Below are 20,342 nucleotides of genomic sequence, written 5' to 3'. Positions count from 1 at the left end.
TCAGACATGACTGAGCGACTAACACAGCAATAATATATCATTCCATGTGTGTGCCCTACTTAGCCAATTCCTTATTGTTGGGCATTTAGGTTAATTCCAATTTTTCAACTTTATAAAAAATGTTAAGTGAATATTTTCCAACTTTACAGCTTATTGATGCTTCTCCATTATTTCCTTAGGACAAGATCCCAAAAATGATCAGAAAAAAAAAAATCTATGGACATTCTTTTGGCTCATGGTAGATATGGCCAAACCACTTTTCAAATAAAGATGTTGGAGCAATTGGACATCTACAAGCAAAACAGTGGATTTTCACATCTTACACAAAAATTAACTCAAAGACCAAAATGTAAGGCATAAACTGTAAAGTTTTTCAGAAAAAAAAAAAAAAGAAAAGAAAAGAAACACAAGAGAAAATAATCAGGACAGAGGGCTAGGCAAAGTAGTCTTAGATTTGACACCAAAAACATGACCCAGAAAAGGGAAACTTGATGAATTGAACCTTATCAAAGTGTAAAATGTTTGCTCTTCAAAAGACCCTGTGAAGAAGATGAAAAGACAAACTACAGAACAGGAGAAAATATCTGAAAAACACGTATCTGACAAAGGACTTACATCCAGAATATATAAAGAACTCTCAAAACTAACCAGTAAAATAACAAGCGATCCAATTAGAACATGGGCAAAAGACAACAGCAGACATTTCACTGAAGAGGATACATAGATGGCAAATAGCCACACGAAAAGACGTTCAGAATTATCAGGGAAGGGTCTTCTCCGGTGGCTCAAACGGTAAAGAATCTTCCTGCAAAGCAGGAGACCCAGGTTCTATCCCTGAGTTGGGAAGATCCCCTGGAGGAGGGCATGGCAACCCACTCCAGCACTCTTGCCTGGAGAATCCCACAGACAGAGAAGCCTGGTGGGCTACAGTCCATGGGGTCACATAGAGTCAGATAAGGCTGAAATGACTTAGCATGCATCATCAGGGAAATGCAACTTAAAACCGCAGTAAGATGTCACCACACACCTATCAGAGTGGTCAACATTAAAAACAGATAACACTAAATCTTGGCAAGGAATTAGAAACTGGATCACTCATGTGTAACTGGTGGATATAAAAGATGGTCCAGCCACTCTGGAAAACAGCAGAATACTTTCTTACAGTACTGAATATATACCATCCAGCTCAGCACTCGCACTCTTGGGCATTTATCCCAGAGAAATAAAAACATGTGTTCACCTCAAAACTTGTATATTCAAAGAAGTCTTATTTTTAATAACCCCAAGCTGGAAACAACCAAAATACACTTCAACAGGTGAATGGATAAAGAAACTATGGTACATCTGTATCATGAAATCATACTTAGCAACAAAAACAAACTACTGATAAACTCAACTACTTGGATGGATTTAAAGGGAATGATGCTGAGAAAAAAAGCCAGTCTCAGAAGGCTACATACATAATGCCATTTATATAACATTCTTTTCTTCTTTTTTTATATGTAGAACATTCTTTTAAATTTCAGAGATAGAGAACAGATCAGTGATTGCTAGGAGGTATGGTGGGGGAGGGAGGGAGGGACTGCTCTGTATCTTGACAATCAGATACATGAATACACACGTGATAAAGTGGCACAAACTAAACACACACACACACACACACACACACACACACACACATCTCTATGACTATATGTAAAACTAGTGATGTCTGAATAAGTCTGGTGGTCATACCATTGTCATCTCCCGGCTGTGAAACTGTCCTCTAGCCATGCAGAAAGGGAATCAGGTCTTTGCTATACTAATTCTTACAGCTGCATGTGAATCTACAGTTACATCAAAATAAAAAGTAAAAAGAAAAAAGAGTGGGTGCTTGCCTTCCAAGACGATTGATGCTGACATAAGCCATGTAGAGGCGTCTTTCTTTAACCCCACCCTCCTAGCTTTTGGCCAACATCTTGATGCCCAGGAAGACTAGCAAGGGCATGGCTCCCAGAGAACCCTACTGTCCAGGTGTGTTGAGCCGTAAGCTGTGTGACTAAGAGCCATGGCCACACCCTCTTTGAGCTTCATCAGCATTTCAAGTGGAGAGTGAGAGAGGAGCCCCCAGACTCTCATCTGGACTGTCTGATGGGTAGGGATTCAGTTCAGTTCAGTTGCTCAGTCATGTCTGACTCTGCCACCCTATGGACTGCAGCACGCCAGGCCACCATGTCCATCACCAACTCCCAGAGTTTACTCAAACTCATGTCCATTGAGTTGGTGATGCCATCCAACTATCTCATCCTCTGTCGTCCTTTCTTCTCTGGCCTTCAATCTTTCCCAGCATCCGGGTCTTTTCTAATGAGTCACTTCTTCACATCAGGTGGCCAAAGTATTGGAGTCAGTTTTAGCATCAGTCCTTCCAGTGAATATTGAGGGCTGATTACCTTTAGGATGGACTGGTTGGATCTCCTTGCAGCCCAAGGGACTCTCAAGAGTCTTCTCCAACACCCAGTTCAAAAGCACCAATTCTTCGGTGATCAACTTTCTCTATAGGGACAGGGATTGTGCTTGGCTAATTAAAGGCTCTTGGAGAATTAGATGAAGTGTCACTCAGAGGCAGAAACTGACAACTGTATATTTTCCTCAGTGATCAATGTAAAGAAATAGAGGAAAACAATAGAACGGGAAAGACTAGAGATCTCTTCAAGAAAATTAGAGATATCAAGGGAACATTTCATGCAAAGATGGGCACAATAAAAGAAAGAAACGGTATGGACCTAACAGAAGCAGAAGATATTAAGAAGAGGTGGCAAGAACACAGAAGAGCTATACAGAAAACATCTTAATAACCAGATAACAACGATGGTGTGATCACTCACCTAGAGCCAGACATCTTGGAGTGTGAAGTTAACTGGGCCTTGGGAACCATCACTACGAACAAAGCTAGAAGAGGTGATGGAATTCCAGCTGAATATTTCAAATCCTAAAAGACGATGCTGTGAAAGTGCTGCACTCAATATGCCAGCAAACTTGGAAAACTCAGCAGTGGCCACAGGACTGGAAAAAGTCAGTTTTCACTCCAATCCCAAAGAAAGGCAATGCCAAAGAATGCTCAAACTACTGCACAATTGCACTCATTTTATAAGTGGGCAAAATAATGCTCAGAATTCTCCAAGCATGGCTTCACACAGTACATGAACCAGAACTTTCAAGCTGGATTTAGAAAAGGCAGAGGAACCAGAGATCAAATTGCCAACATCTGTTAGATCATAGAAAAAGCAAGAGTTCCAGAAAAACACCTACTTCTGCTTCACTGACTATGTTAAAGCCTTTAACTGTGTGGATCACAACAAACTGTGGAAAATTCTTCAAGAGATAAGAATACCAGACCACCTTATCTTACCTACCACCTTACCTGACCTGTATGCAGGTCAAGAAGCAACAGTTAGAATCGAACATGGAACAACAGACTGGTTCCAAATTGGGAAAGGAGTACGTCAAGGCTGTATATTTACACCCTGCTTATTTAGCTTATATGCAGAGTACATCATGCGAAATTCCGGACTGGATGAAGCACAAGCTGGAATCAAGACGGTCAGGAGAAATATCAATAACTTGAGATATGCAGATGACATCACCCTTATTGCAGAATGTGAAGAGGTACTAAAGAGCCTCTTGATGAAAGTAAAAGAGTGAAAAAGCTGGCTTAAAATCCAACATTCGAAAAACGAAGATCATGGCATCCAATCCTATCACTTCATGGCAAATAGATGGGGAAACAATGGAAACTGACAGATTTCATTTTCTTGGGCTCTAAAATCACTGCAGATGGTAACTGCAGTCATGAAATTAAAAGGCACTTGCTCCTTGGAAGAAAAGCTACGACCAACTTAGACAGCATATTAAAAAGCAGAGACATTACTTTGCCGACAAAGGTTTTTCCAGTAGTTATGTATGACTGTGAGAGTTGGACTATAAAGAAAGCTGAGCACTGAAGAATTAAGGCTTTTGAACTGTAGTGCTAGAGAAGACTCTTGAGAGTCCCCTGGACTACAAGATCAAACCAGTCAATCCTATAGGAAATCAGTCCTGAATATTCATTGGAAGGACTGATGCTGAAGCTGAAGCTCCAATACTTTGGCCACCTGATGCAAAGAGCTGACTCATTAGAAAAGACTCTGATGCTGGGAAAGATTGAAAGCAGGAGGGGAAGGGGACGACAGAAGATGAGATGGTTGGATGGCATCACCGGCTCAATGGACAAGAGTTTGAGCAAGCTCTGGGAGATGTTGAAGGACAGGGAAGCCTGGTGTGCTGCTGTCTATAGGGGCGCAAAGAGTTGGACACGACTGAGCGACTGAACAACAGCTTTCTATAGGCACCAAGAATATCTAGCACCTCCATCAGTACAATCTCTCTTAATTTTTAAAAATATTTATGTATTTTTCTGAGCCAGGTCTTAGTTGCACTAAGTGGGATCTGGTTCCCTGAGCAGGGATCAAACCCAGGTCCCCTGCATCGGGAGGGTGGAGTCTTAGCCGCTGGACCAGCAGAGAAGTCCCTATAACCTCCCTTAGTTTAACATTATTATTTCGACGAATAGTAAGTCTCATTAAATGCCAAACATTGTACAAGACCTCTCACTCGAATAAGATGCCAGTCAGCTTTGTCTCCTCCAGCCAAAATAACCCTAATTCCTTAAACCTTTCTTCTTTTTTTCCTCCCTCTGTTCCTTCTTCCTTCCATCCTTTCATTTCTTCTTTCCTCTTTCTCCGAGCTTTCCTTAACTGGACTATTTTTCCTTTTCAATCAACATTTACTCACTTTAAAATCTTTCCATGAATACACACACACACACACACACACACACACAGGAAGTACACATACCTATAGTCAACAAATACTTCTTATGTAAAAAGAATCAGAAAATACAATTAAATAGAACAAAATAAAAAGTAAAATCAATCCAAAATAGCTTTGCTCAGATGAAATACACGTGCAATGTGTTTAAATCAGATCTGATGCACAGTGGCTGAAAGTGGACCTACCTTTTGGTTTAATAAAGCACAGGTGAAGGATTACTTTTTTATGAGATAACAGACTTGGTTTAAAGATTTAAGAACATAGAGTAAATCACAATGGTATTTCAAGGCAATGAATATGTAGGATCTATTCAGTATTAGAGAAAAAAAGTGGGCAATGCCATTAATATGGGGCAGCTGCCTGGCATAGCACAAAGCCTGTGGGCTTTACCGTCAGCCTAGATTTGAGTCCAGGCCTACTGTTTACAGATTGAGTGACACTGGGCTAATTCCATGACTTCCCTTAGCCTCAGTCTTCCTCATCCCGGACTCACAGGATTTGATAAGGGCTAAAAGAGATAATAATGTGAAAGTGCTTTATAAACCACAGGGAACCAAAGGCATATACATTTTTGCAACCTCTTTTAATGATTTCTAATATCCTGTTGGCTTTTCTATTGCTATTTCATTTCCAGAGAGTGGAAAAATAATCATCCCCAGTTTTTTCTTCTATATTTTGGTTCGTGAATCATCCTCTAGCTTATTTCTAATGCAATTTTGGGTTTTTGCCTCTAAATCAGAGTAAAACTCTGGCGTATTAAACTATTTCCCTAAGTGATCGATGTCATGTAAAAGGTTATTCCAAATCTTCTAGTGCAATGAACAGTTCCATTTAATTTAACATCATCAACAACTGTGATGAAGGTATCCTTAATTCCTTTTCTCCCAGTTTGGCTTCATCTTTTAGCTTCTCTCCCCACCCTTTTCTTTCAAAATACTAATTAAAAAAGCAGCCCTCTTCTTCTAAGTAGCATCCTTCACTAAATCAAAACAAGATGCAATCTTGCATCGTAGCCTCATATCACAACGCATGGGCCCCACATGCATGTTGAGTGCTCAGTCGGGTCTGACTCTTTGAGTCCCTGGGCTGTAGCCCGCCAGGCTCTTCTGTCCATGGGATTCTCCAGGCAAGACGTCTAGAGTGGGTTGCCATTTCCTCCTCCAAGGGATCTTCCCGAACCAGGGATCACTTAAGTCTGAACCTGCTTCACGTAAGTCTTCCTGCATTGGCAGGTGGATTCTTTACCACAGGGGCCACCTGGGAAGCCCGCATGGCCTCGCAAGTCTCAGGAAAGTCCACAGGATGGGAGGGAGCCTCTCTCCGGAAAGTCCCATGGTGTGATGTCCTAAATCTATTATTTCCTGTCTGAGTATTTTGAACCAGACCTTTAACTTCGTCTGTAACATGGAAGCTGATCAATCATGCTTACACTGAAGAGCTGTTGTGAACACTGAATGAAACCATGTACATGTGTCCTGGGCACACAGCAACTGTGTTGTATGTCAATTATTTACATCAATGTGCCCCTTCCTCCTCCATCAAGCACTTTTCTGAAAAGTGGCCTCTCTTGTAAGATTTCGACCTCTTCATTTGATAATAATAAACCCTTGCCTTTCAAAGCATTTATATACATAGCACTTTACAATATGCAAAACACTTCTCTCTCCATTACCTCATTTGAATCGCACAAACCTGGGGACCCACAGGCATGGTTATCATTCTCCTGGAGAACAGGAATCAAGACCCAGGGATTAGGTAACCTGTGAAATTCCAATCTCTGCCCTGGAGGGCAGACCCCTTTTTCCCTCTCCTTCTCTGCACTTTGGGAAGCTGGAATAGTCTGCTTCACGTACAGATGAATTGGTAAACATGCATTCCTACAAGTGCTCTGAAGTGCTTCCCGCATGTCACCAGGGCAGCCAAAGCTAAACTCTAATTGGGAATTTTTCCAGGCCAGCCCAGCCTGGCCTGAGCAGTTGGAAGGGTAGGGTCCCTGGAACAAGGCCTGGAACATGGGGGAAGGGTGAAGACCAGGGGCTGGAGACTGCCAGATGATTGGGGGACAAGACGAGCACTTAGGGAGGCTGCCGCTCAGGACAAGTTAAATACTTTTCAATGTGGCACTTCCCCTGCCTCATCCTCAGACTTTGGAGAGGTCCTGTGGTTCAGGGAAAAGAGGTGGGCTTCAGAAGTTAGACAAATCCCAGCTCTGTAATTTAGTGACTACAGGGTCCTCAGTCTTGGATTCTCCCTTCTGTAAAATGGGTATAGTGATAACCCCTCCCAGGGCTATCTCACGAATTAAATAGCAGAGCTGGGTGCTAGGAAGTAGTGGATTTTGGAGGCTGAGTCTGGGGCCCTCCACCTTCTGGGATGCTCTGCAGGATTCACATGGTCTCTACACTTCCTTGTTCTCATCTGTAAAATGGGATAACAACAGCAATTCCCTCAACATCATACTGAGGGTGGAAGGAGATTTGGCCAGAAAAGAACTAAAGACGAGTGCAGAGGAAGTACTAAGAAAAGACGGAGTCTAGGGCTGCATAATTGCTGAGTGTGGGCCAGGGCTCCGTGCCTGTGTTTGACTCACGTATAAGCTGTGTGGTCTTGAGCTATGATTTCACCTCATGTCACAAGATCCTCATCTCAGTGAAAGTCGCTCAGTCCTGCCCAACTCTTTGCGACCCCATGGACTGCAGCCTGCCAGGCTCCCCTGTCCATGGAATTCTCCAGGCAAGAATACTGAAGTGGGTAGCCATTCCCTTCTCCAAGGCATCTTTCTGACCCAGGGATTGAACTTGGTTCTCCTGTGTTGCAGGCAGATTCTTTACCTTCTGAGCCACCAGGCTTCTCTCATCTTTAAGCCCCCTCATCTTAAAATAGGGATAGTAATAATCTGTGCCTTGTGGGTCTGAAAAGGGGATTAAATAAGATAATCCAGGTGTAGTGTTTAGGACGACGGCACCTGGCACCCAGTAAGTATGCTATAAATGTTATTTATTACTGGCTTTGATTATTATTTCCTTTCCCTGTTCTGGGGTCTTGTGGGATTTTCTGCTCCCACTGAGGTGAAGAGGGTCTGGACAGAAGGCAGGAGGGAATGACTCTGAAGGGGTGCTGCCTGGGGTCCCTGTGGACCATATTCATAACCTCTGGCCTCTGCACCCCACCCCCTTCAGAGAGGGCCCAGGAGCCTGGGGGGCCCCATGTTGGAGCTGGCTTTGCGATCAGGCAGCTCTAATCTGTCCCGAGAGCCCCACCAGAGTCTCATTAAAACGTGCCCCATAAATGTTAAAAAATTTACACATAAAAAAATTCCATGCATGAAACTGAAACCGTACGTTTTACAGCCTCGGTTTGAAATCTTGCATAATATATAAAACCTCGGCCCTGCACTGGGGGCCCGTAAATCAGATTTTATAAAACAAAAAGCTTTTGCCTTTCAAAGGGGTTTAGGGAACTTGCAAATTTTACAAACTGTACCAACTGCCAGTCAGAGGCTGCTGGGCCCAAAGAGGGGATCAATGAGCCAGGTGACAGAGGGCTGGTGAGCACTGGGATGTGCGTATGGGGAGTTGGAGGCAGGGCGGGGGTGAGGTGTCCCTGCAGGAGCCGACCAGAGGAAAGCCACCCCCATGGTACTGAAATGGGGAGGTGGAGAGGGTCAGGGAGTGTGCGTACCAGTGGGAAAGATGCTTTTTTTTTTTTTTATAATTAATGTCATATGTTTTTATTATTCAGACTTGCATTCCTCTTCACCTTTCTTATCAGGGTTGTTTTTTGTGAGACGGTCATTTATAAATGAGGGCTCGCTGCCCCTGGGGAAGCAGAGAGGTGGGTGATGGAGTGGAAGGAGTCAGCAGACCTGGGTGCTGACAAGTCACCGCCCTTCTCTGGACTCCAGTGTCCCCATCTGTAAAATGGACGCGCTGCTCTCTATGCTTGGGGTTTTCCCCCAGTGTTTTATGATTCTAAGTTTCCATTCCGGCAGCTGGCTAACCGGGAAGGGAGGTTCACTTAGAAACCTACACTCTTGGAACGCCTCTGGTCTCTGAGCAGCTCTGGGAGGGCTTCGTCAGCCGTGGTTCCCATGGGAACCTATCTGGGGATCGTGGGAGCCGGGGAGGTGAACACAGCGATTTGCTTGGATGGGATGAGAGGGACCAGCAGGAGTGGGAAGGACCCACGTCCTGGGGGGTGGTAGGCCTGGTGGGGCTGGCGAGGAAGCAGGATCTGAGCCCCGCTCCAGGATCCAGGGTGGAACAGTTTGGGGGGATCCCAGTGTCCTCGTTACAAGCCCATCTGTGAAAGTCAACATTCAAGGGCAAAGGAAAGCCGCTCTGACACACATATATATAAAAAATAAATCTCTCAATTATCTCAGCTCATTTGCTTGGGGTCTCATTTTATGTCCCTGCTCCGCTGCGCAGTATATCTGTCCGGATAAAGAGTTACAGTCCGCTGGGCTACGTGTGCGGGGTTGTAAAAAATACAGATGCCAAATTAACTGGCTGTGGCACTCGGCAGCTGATTGAGCTGATAATGACGCGATCTGACCTTTTTCTAATTTCTAATTATGTGCATCTCGGCAGTGCCGGCTGCACGACTCTTATTCTAATGATGGCTCCTGTGGTCGGCCTCCTCACCTCCTCCTTCCTGACACAGGACCACACGTGGGATGGCAAAGGGCACTGCCTGATCCCAGCCCCAAGCCCCGGAAAGTTTCAGGCTCTCGGCCACATACATAGTCTCTCTGATGGCCTGGAGGTGAGGTGAGGCGGCTGGAATGCCTGGCCTTAGTGATACTGCATTTGACCTTAACCTCCTGGATGCCACGCATTTTCAAAGGCCATTTAGTTCCACTAGTCATGGCGTTAATTTTTTATGACAGTCACAGGAGACAGGTGTACTGGCTCTACAGATGGGGAAACCGAGCTTCAGAGGAGCTGTTGTCAAAGTCTCCCAGAGGGTGAGCTTGGCCTCATCTCCTTGGCTCCTTCAACCACCTCCATTTAAATAATTGATCCACAGTCATTGACTGTGGCCAGCTCCCCCAGGTAAACTCCTCCGGGTCCACGTGAGGGGGAGAGCTGTGCAAAGCCTGCTCCACCAGTGGATCACTCCCATCACTTGGGATAGAAGCCCAGGGGGCACCAGGGGTCTGGGGCCACTGGGGCAACCGCTACTGCAACCCCACCCTCAGATCAGCCGTGGCACATGGTGGACACTACCACGTTTTGCTGGATTAGACGAAGAAATCTGAGCCTATGAGTGAGCAGACCCCTGAGAGACCCAGGTAGTGTGGGCCGGGGGAGAGCATGGAGATGGTTGCTTTTTGGTATTTCCAGGCTGTACTCTTGGGTTGGCCAAAAAGTTTGTTCAGGTTTTCCCACTACATCTTATGGAAAATTCCAAATGAACTTTCTGGCCAACTCAATAGAATAAGAGGTTGTCCTGGGGCTGGGAGGGGGAGGTGTCTTCCAGAATTCACCTGGCAGGTGGCAGTGGGCAAGTTTGTGAGGTTTGTTTTGCCAGGACTCCTACTTCTGAAGAAGGTTTATATTCTTTCATATTACTCAGCCAATTTTAGGTATTTCCCACCAACTGAGGCCTCAGCTTCTTTGGGGGGTTAAGTGAAGGGAGTGTTCATTCCAGCTCCCACACAAACGGCTGCCTCCCCTCCTGGCCCCATGACTGCTGCGGGTTAGCTTCTAAAGACCTGATTCACAATTGTGGTTCCGAGATTCTGATCAGATGAACAGCAGGGCAGGGGCAAGTCTGCCTGCACTAACTATCCAACCAAATGGAGAACCTGCACGGGGACGACTCTCCCAGGGGACCTGAGAGATAGGGGACTGTGTTATCGGGAAGGATGTTAGCTCAGTCACAGCCAGGAGCCAAGCAGAGGTGCACCTGGGGCTCCCAGAAACCTGCACTAATGCTCCTGACCTTGGCCAAGTGCGTATCCTCTGTCCTGTATCATAATGCACCATAACACTTCATAGACTTCCAGGCCAAGGAGGGGGGCCTCTCCTGGTAGCTCTCCTGGACTCCACAAGGTATCATATTCAACTCCTGAGAGAAGCTGCGGGGTGGGTCATTCACAATACAGAATAATACCCAAGTCATTTAAGTCTGCTCTGCAGATGCACTGTGTGTGTGTGTGTGTGTGTGTGTGTGTGTGTGTGTGTGTGTGTGTGTATGTGTGTTTCTTCCTTCCTTCCTGGAGTCACATTTGCTTTTCTAAATCTGTTTCCCTTTGGGGAGTAGGTACTAACTAAATTCTGGATGGAGGTCAGCGCTATAATCAATCAACTTGTGGAAGACGTATTTTTCAGAGTTTCCAAATTTACCAGGCACGATCTGGATAATCCACCCACAGCAGAATCAAGAATCGTGGTTAATAATCCCAGGATAACTGTTGTCACGATGAACAAACAGAGTGGTCTCTCCACAGCTCTTTTCTCAGCAGGATTCCCAGGGCTAGACGAAGAGTTAGAGTATCATCTAATCTATTGGCTCCCAAGCCTTACTGAAGATTGCAGTTGTCTCGGAAACCTTTAAAAATGTACAAGTGCAAGTCCCACTAAACTTATTGAATCCTGCTTTCCAGGTGGAGGGGCCCAGAAGCATGTACTTTTTAAAGCTGTAGTGATGACCTGGATGACAAGTTAGGCTTGGGAGCCTCATCTACTATATCCCAAATGGGCAGGACATCTGCTGGTCTTCTCAGTAGAGAAGCTGATCTTCTCATTTGTTGCTTCCAGTCTTCCTATCCACTGATGTGCTTGAATATGCATGTCACCCTCCTCCTTCACAATGTAGCACACGGCCATCAGCTCCTCTCTGGGCAGCCCAAGACGGATTTCCCAACATGCCAGGATTCCAGCCCTCGGAACATTCTGGATGCCATGGCCCTCCCCTCATCCCGTCTGCACTGCAAGAGGGTGGGAGGTGACGCTGGTGCTGCAGGGGAGGAGGAAGGCAGAGCTTTGGCAGCATCACCAGTGTGCGCAACTCTTGGTTAAAGGTTCTCAGCTGCTGGAACACCAAGGCCTGCCCACAGTGGGGAAGCACCTTTCTTTGCTGAATGAATAAATGAAAGGATTGCTTTTGGGGCATTGGAGGGGATCAGAGGGCGGGACAACCCTAGCCAGGGTGGGGGTTGGAGGGTCTTTACCAGATTGTCCAGTTCCGGGTCATCGCTGAAGAAGGGTTTGTGTTCCTGCTCCTGCTGGTGGACAAAGTTCTCGATGTCCACATCGAAGCTGGCGGACGTGATGCACTCAGAGCCCTGGGTGGCCTGTTCACATTTCTCAAACAGCAGCGTCAGGAGCGGGAAAAGAGGATGCCTGCGGGGACAGCGAGAGCTCACACATGTGCACCCAGAGACCTGCTGCCTTCAGGGCTTCCTGCAGTGCAGAAGCCTTCAGGGGCCCATCTCACCTTCCCATCACCTCTTCTCCCAGGGTCCCTGGGAGGAAGGCCCCAGTCCCCACGGTCCGCCGGGACAGCAGCATGTCATACCCTGGCACGGAGGATCCAACCTCCTCATTCCTGGGGCCTCAGTGGTTTCTGCTCCTCTGCTACTGGGAGCCTAACTGTCCTCTCAGTCTAAATAAATTGTGTGGATATTTGAGGAGGGATGCTGGGTTTAACTCTTCAAAGAGGTAGATGTTCATTTCGTGCTCAAGGTCAACCCGGGAAAGAAATACGGGAAATGCCCAGAAAAGTCCTGGATGTGAACATCTGTCATTGGTCACAGATCCGCATTGGCTGTGTCGAGTCAGCCAAGGGCGGTACCTGTGGGTTTGCAAGTGTCGATGAGGGAGTGGGGGTGGGGCGAGGAAGGTGTGTGTGTGTGGACCTGGCTACTCGTCACATATGGTGGGCAGATGCCCCCACCCATCCTGCCTCTGCTGGCTGACTCAGTTTAGGTCAGACACCCCACTTACATGTGACACCTCCCTACACATTTCCATCAACACCCACTTGGCACAACTGCAATTAAATAATAATACGCATCATTACGTGGCCACTGTTTTCGCCAAGACTGTCCCTGTCTCAATGATCACTGTATCCTTAGGACCTTGCCTTGACGCTCACAGCAGGCACTTAATACATATTCGGTGACTGACAATGAACTGAAGAATGAAGACTGTGTGAGCGTGAGCATGTGTGGCGACACGGGTGGTTCTGTGATGGATGGATGTAAGCTCAAGTGCTTACTTGGCTGCTCTCTGGGTCTTGGCTTCCACATCACCAACTCTGGGAAGCTGTCCTGACTGCCCCACCCTGCAACCTACACAGACCTGGCTTGTTTGCCTTACCACCTGCCTTCCTCACTAGACTGTCAGCTACATGAGGGCAGGAAGCAAGCCCATCGTATTCTTCACTCTCTGCCCAGAGTCTAGCCGTGACTGTACATTATCCGAATAAACACTTGTTGAATATACATGTATGTTATGTGTGAGATGTCATTTGCACATGTGAGTGCATCTCATTCTCATTTCTCTGTAGCCTGAGTGAACAGCTCTGTCTTCACACCCAGCACCTGTGCGTGTGCTTACATGGATGTTGACACTGGACTCTGGAGCCCCACTCTCCCCGTTGTGGTTCCCAAAAGCATATGCACATCCCTCTCTGGCTTCTTACTGAAGTCCCCTGGGACCACGAAATCTGGCTCCTTTCTTTTTGATGAAAATCTGTTTGCTGGGAGAGGAGAAAGCATGTGTCAGGCCTGGTCCCCAGGCTCCTGCCAATGGGGCTGCTGTGGCCAGCACCACCCAGCAGAACTTCCTGCAATGATGAAAAGGTTCCACAGCCTCCACTAACTAACCGAGGCCAGCGGACACTTAAAATATGGCTGCTGTGATGAACGAATGAACTGACTTACAAAGCAGAAACAGACTCACAGAGAATGAACTTCTGACTGCCAGGGGGGCAGAATGGGAGGAAGGATAGTTAGGGAGTTCGGGTTGGACATGTACACACTGCTGTACTGAAAATGGATAACCAACAAGGACCTAATGTAGAACACTGGGAACTCTGCTCAGTGTTATGTGGCAGCCTGAATGGGAGGGGAGTTTGGGGGGAAAGGATACATGTATATGGATGGCTGAGTCCCTCTGCTATCCATTTGAAACTATCACAACTTGTTAATTGGCTATACTCAAATATGAAATAATAAGTTCAAAAAATGGCTGCTTTGCCTAGGACCTTGAATTTTTAATTCTAATTTTAACTAATTTTAATTTAAATAGCAACATGTGGCTAGTGGCTACCATATTGGAAAGCACAAGAAATCTTGAAGAGGAAAACCCACTACGCTTCTTCCAGCAGGAACACTGTGATTAACCACGCCAAGAAGGAATGAACAGCCAGCCTACAGAGTATTTATAGGCAGATGGGGAACCCCTATGAGCCTGTCCCATCCTGGGATTCTAATAATTTTGGACAGAAAAGCAGAAAGTGCTGAGACCCATCCACACCTAAACCCATACCTGCTGGTCATTCTACCCAAGCTCAGGGGGAGGGGGCACGGAGGGGAGGTGAACTCCTGTCTCTAACGAGCCGCCTGGCTTGGCAGAGCTGTGCCTGGACACTGCTGCCCTGACCCTTGGTTTGGGAGCTGATGCATAAACAGCTGGGCTCCAAGGCTGCAGGCTGAGTGATAGCATGGAGAGAAAAAGGATCACTATCTGAGGCTAGCCTATCTGCAGCCCCCAAATTGCTAGAAGATCTATTCAGCCCCCTCAGGAAGCTGGTGGGAAGACAATGGGTTCGCTCAGCCAGCCACTGAAGACAAAGAGAAAACCAGGTGAAGGGGTTAAACTCCAGTCTAAGTCTTCATTTGCAGCCACTAATACCGCAGCATATTATAGTCTAATCTAACCTGATCCCAGTTTAATGCAAGATTCTCCTGGCCCTGAGTGGAATACCAAAGAAAGCCTCCACGGCTGTGATTTAAGCAGAGCCCTGCAGTGGTTTAGCTGAGGGACATGAAAGGCAAATTCCAGACGGTGTTATGAATTATTGCGCCTTATGAACCTTCCTACTCTCAACAGATGCCTGCTGCCATTTAAACAGCCACTAGATCAATTAGGAATGAAAGGCACAAATCGACTCTGTACAAGGGCACTAAATTACCAGGAACTAATAATCCGCAGCATCGTGCCAGGTGGTGGGGGTGCAGCCCGCCCCCCTACCCCCACGGCAGCCGCTGGTCACTGCACGTTCCTTTCTCACGGGTTGGAAGGAGGGTGGGCAGCTGCTGGAAGGAGAGGGGATGGTGTGTGTGTGTGTGTGTGTGTGGGTGGGTGGGTGTGCATGCATCCATGTGCACCTGGGTTGAATGTAGGCTGTCAACAAGAGCAAGTGTGAGTGGCATGTCAGGGACTGTCCTGGGTGCTTTCATCTGTGTGCACACATGGTGTTATGTCTTGCGGGGCTGTGCACATACGGGTTGTGTGCATGGAGCTGGGGTGCAGGGGTCGTGTACTATGAATACACTGTGCATGTGCCCTGTATTATATGCAGTGTGTGTGTGAGCATCGTGCGTTCTGTGTGCACAGCGAGTATGGCATGTGGGGCGGGGAAGAGGGAGCTGCTGGTGGCTACATCTTCCAGCCACCAGCCTTGGGGCTGGGGTGGTGGCAGAAGGCGGGCTCCTCGGCTGCTGTCCTGGCCCCTTCGGAGAGGAAAGTGGTCAGGAAGGGCCTCTCTGAGGAGGTGGCATTTGAGTGAAGCCTCCAATGATGAAGAGGCACTCAGGCAAAGGTCTGAGGGAGGGGCGTTCCAAGCAAGAGAGGACCAAAGCACTTGGGATAGAAATGAGCATGGCGTGTGTCTGGAACAAAGTCCAGGCGTGTGTGGCTGGAGTAAGGTAGGTGAATGGAGGGAGATGAAGTCCAAGAGGTGAACTTGCAGATCACAGGGCTCACAGTGAAGCGGGCTTTCAGGGCCTGGGGTGGAGGCTCTGTCCCTTCCACTGGGGAACAGTGTGCACCTTCAAGGCAGAGCTCTAGCACTGCTCCATCTTATAAACCTCTCACCAGGAGGGGGCAGATCTCCCTGCTGTGGGGTGTGTGAGAGAGAGAGAGAGAGAGAGAGATGAAGGCATACCCGGAAGTGTTTTCTATGACTTATGTAAAGTCTCAGTGGAAGATAACTGCTTTCCTTCCTGGTCCTGCAAGTGAAGCGAGCACCCGTGGAGCCCAGAGCAGGCTTCCTGGTGGCTGCCATAGCCCCTCTCCCCAGCCCCTCCTGGCCTGAGCAGCACTTTCAGCTCCCAAATCCTCCCTTCATATCCCACCCTCTCACCTCTGGGTGGAACACACACCCTGATGCCAGGATCCCCTAGCCTAGGGGCTCGGATGACACCTCTGCTAACTCACAGCTTCTCACATGACCCCTGGGCAGGGTTGGTGGGGCTGCCCGTGGCTCCTTTGCTTATCTATCTAGATCTTTCCATCACCTGGATGGCTACCTGCTAACCCCAAGTGTGGGGGCTGCTGGGACACTCTGGGCCAGTCCCAAGAAGCAAGTTCAGTTTCCCAGTGACTCAGCAGTTTGTTCCATGGCTGCGTTGATGCTAAGGGCATCTTGAAGGCTGTTCCTAGCCCACTCCACAGCCCCTTCCCCAGGCACCCATCTTATACTGCCTGAGGGTTGACTTCTATTTCTTAGATACCCTCCAGTGTCATTCCATAAAGCTGGGGAAGAGGCTAGAAGCCATCCTCAAGGAGTCCTTTCCAGTAGCCCTATTTTGGCCCTGGCGTGGAGGACACAGTAGCTAGGGCAGGGACCATGGGAACTGGACACATTAGCCACCCAGGTCACGAGTGGCCAGTCTGATCCAGGCATGGGATGGGGAAGTGGCATTTCCAGCTATGGATAGGATACTGATGCTGCCATTCTTGACATTCCCTGAGCTTCACCCTCTCCAACTAGAAAATGAGTTTTAAGGAGTTTCACTTCCCACTGTCCAGATCTCGCCCACTGTGGATCAGTACCCTTGAGAGGCTGGAAGCAGAAACGTGGAGACTTGGTCTCCGGTGCCCAGATGCTGATGATCGAGATGTGAAAGATGGCCATTAGGCTTTCTTTCCAAAGAGCCAGGAACACCTGACCTCCAGAAGAGCTCACCTTCTCCCTCCCTGATCCCTCTCCACTCTTCTCCCCACGTTGCCTCCCGCCTGGCCGCCCCCTCCACCCCAATCTCTCTTAAGCCGTTCAAAATTTGGAGGAAATAAATCTCACCGCGCTAATTCAGGGAGAGTTTGAGCCTCGTCGGTGCAGAACAAATAAAAGGAGTGAACCGGCATGACATTTTACTGCAGAAGAGAGGTCGTTTCCAGCCACTAATAAAAAGGATTTGACACAGACTAATAAAGAGAAATGAATTTCTCTAATGGCCTGATTTAGCACATTCAGCACTGTGCCTCTGCCTGGGTGCCGGGAGGGCGGGACGCCCCGAGTGCCAACAGAGCCGGGCACGGGGGACGAGAGATGATCTCAAATAAGATTTTATTATTTCTTTTCTCTTTTCTGAGTCCTCACCAACCACCGCCCCCCCACCAACCCCACCTCCACCCACATCAGACCTCTCCCCAGGAGGACCTGAACCAAAAGCAAGCTCAAGATACACACTTCTTGTTAACGATCCAAAGAAATAAAGAACCCCTCTCCACAGACCCGTAGTCTTGTGCTGGCTTAAGAAGGTGATTAAACCGGATGTGCTGATTTCTACAGGGGTTTAAGCCATCATTTGGTTTAATTACTTCTGACATTTCTGCCTTCTTGTTTTGTCTACATTGCCCAAATTCGGCAGCCTAGAATGCCCAGTTTGGGGCCAGGATGTGTGGGGTTGCCCCTGGGAGACACCCCACCTGCCATAAACTGGGCAGGATCTTGGCTGAGTCCCTTGCAGAATTGAATCTGACCCTCCCTCCAGCAGCAGAGAGACTGAGACCCCCTCGGCAAAGCCCCAGATTTTCTTGAGAGCAAAGTGATCTAGGTCCTCCCCGCTCCCCCCACACTGGACACACATTTCTGATGAAGCTTCTGAGCACATCCTTGGGCAGCTGTGCATTTTATTCTTCCTGTCTCAAGGCAGATGTTCATAATGTAGATGGCCTGATAGGTCTCACTAACATTTCCAAAGACCTTTTGGGATGGAGACCCCAACCTCCTTGGTAATTTTTACACTCACATCTAACTGAAAGTTCCCTTCTAAGGCTGAAGTTCATTGCCTTTTGCTAAAGGCCTCAAGGAAAGAAAAATAGACCCTTTTTCTGCTTCCCTTCCTTCCTCCTTGGACAACCTGGATTTTAAAAAGGTTTTTTTTTTTTTTTAACATTTCTTTCTATTTAGAGGACCATAGACAGAGAAGCAGAGATAGGAAAAGAAAGAATGCAAAAATATAGAGCTTCAGTAGATAACCAACAGGGACCTACAGGACAGCATGGGAAACTATACTCAATATTTCGTAATAACCTATAAGAGGAAAGAATCTGAAAAAGAATATATACATGAAACTTAACCATTATGCTGTACACCTGAAACTAACACAACATTGTAAGTCAACTATGCTGCAGTTTAAAAAGTCTCTTTGAATAGTGCTTCAGAGAGGCTACAGTGCAAAGAGCACAAGAGACAGAGAACAGATAGGCAGAAAGAAACAGAGCCCCATGGGCTGGGGGAGGGGAGGTGATGGCCACACGCAGGGGCCGACATTAGCACTGAGCTCCCTTTCTGGGTGATAAACCTTGTGATTCACAGTCATGCCACTCTGTCACTTCTGGGCCTCTCAGCCAGCCATCCTTCCCCTTGTGACCTTGGCCAGAATTGCAGACCTCAATTATGGGTCCAGCCATGTGTGTGGCAGCCTGCCTGGCTGTCCACTCCCTGACCTTGGAGCCCCCAGGCCTGTCCTGCAGCTCCCTTCACAGCCCAGCGTCAGTGCTCACCCCTCCCTGAGCCTCGGCTGCTGACTCCGATGGGGATGGGGTGGGATGTCAGAGCCCCCAGGCACTTCCTAAGAATGGACCGTCCCAAGGGAGGCAATGTAGAGTGGGAGAGGAAAATTTCCAGGTGGAAGTTTTAACTTTTATTCTATTTTTTTAATTAAAAAAATTTTTATTTATTTATTTGGCTACACTGGGTCTTCACTGCGGCATGCGGGATCTTTAGTTATGGCACATGGGATCTAACTCCCCAACCAGGGATTGAACCTGGACCCCTGCATTGGGAGCTCAGAGTCTTCTCTACTGGACTGCCGGGGGAGTCCCAGAATGTGGAGGCTTATAGTGATGAGGCAGAGGGACTCGAGCCAGGTCAGGGTCAGACCTCTGCACAGGACATGAGTCACTGGCCAGAGAGGTGGGGTGAAGGAGGGCAAGCAGTGACACGACCAGCTCACCAGCCACCCAACCTAGTCTCCCACACAGTGGGGGTCTCAAGTTGCCGAAGGCCCACCCCTGGAAACTACCCAGGGGCTGGCGTTGTGACCTTTTATTTCTAGTGCCCGGTGTCAGAGGTTGCTGGGACCACAAAATCAGAGTCAATAGTTTGGAGACACTTTGCTGGGTGGCCCCGCCCCTTTCCTGGCCCCGCCCCTTTCCCTTTCACAGCCAGAAGGCCCATTACCAGCAGTCAGTCTGAGAAGTATAGAGACATCGCTCCTGGATGTTGAGGAAACAGAGTCAGCATCATCAGATGAGGCACTTCACAGTGTGGCCTCAGGTTTCTTTTCAGCACTAATTGACAGATTCAGAGGAATATGTGATGGTTGGACAGATAGCAGGTGGCCCCCAGCCCCCTGTACCTGTATCACGCCCTTCACCAGCTCAGGCAAACCAGGCTGTTCACGCCCCTGCTGTTCCTTCCACCTGAAATACCTGTGCCTTAGTTCAGTTCAGTTCAGTCGCTCAGTTGTGTCCGACTCTTTGCGACCCCATGAATCACAGCACGCCAGGCCTCCCTATCCATCACCAACTCCCGGAGTTCACTCAGACTCGCATCCATCGAGCCAGTGATGCCATCCAGCCTAGGTCTCTCCTAATAGCCTAGCTCAGAGTGCCAGCCCTAGTACCAAAGTTCCCCGACTGGTCTCTCCAGCAAGAGAAGTCATTGCCTCCTCTGAGTTGCCACCGAGATGTGCTTGGGGGTGGGGGCTCTACTTTGACCTCACAGATTCAGTGGGCTGGGTGGTCTGAAACCAGCACAGTCTTTGGAGACAGATAATTAACGGTATGACTCTGGGGCAAGTGCCTGAATGTCTCTGAGCCTCAGTTTCCTCTCTTATAGAAGGGGGATGATACCACCTACCACAGAGGTTATCGCAAGGAGAAAAGGAAGGAAAGTACAGAGTGGCTGGCACTTGGGAAGCTGTCAATTAATGCTTGTTCCACTCCCCTGGAATGGTGTGGGGGCACCTTTTTCTAATTCAGAGCAACGTTGATGCTATCCGCTCCAATAAATGTATAATTCCA

General features: G+C 47.9%; 1 protein-coding gene across 3 annotated transcripts in view; it reads right to left on the bottom strand.

Moving 5' to 3' along the window:
- The window catches only part of PKNOX2 (PBX/knotted 1 homeobox 2), a 294,478-nt gene that overhangs the window by 39,299 nt on the left and 234,837 nt on the right, over window positions 1-20,342 (bottom strand). For all 3 annotated transcript variants that reach the window (XM_060404255.1, XM_027959268.2, XM_042238115.1), the window contains one exon: window positions 12,029-12,200. In XM_060404255.1, the coding sequence (XP_060260238.1) occupies window positions 12,029-12,200 (172 nt within the window). The remainder of the gene's footprint in view (window positions 1-12,028; window positions 12,201-20,342) is intronic.

Source organism: Ovis aries, chromosome 21, assembly GCF_016772045.2.
Source record: "Ovis aries strain OAR_USU_Benz2616 breed Rambouillet chromosome 21, ARS-UI_Ramb_v3.0, whole genome shotgun sequence".
Lineage (NCBI taxonomy): Eukaryota > Metazoa > Chordata > Mammalia > Artiodactyla > Bovidae > Ovis > Ovis aries.
Note: the sequence above shows the minus strand (reverse complement) of the source record. Positions and strands in the feature narration are given on the sequence as shown.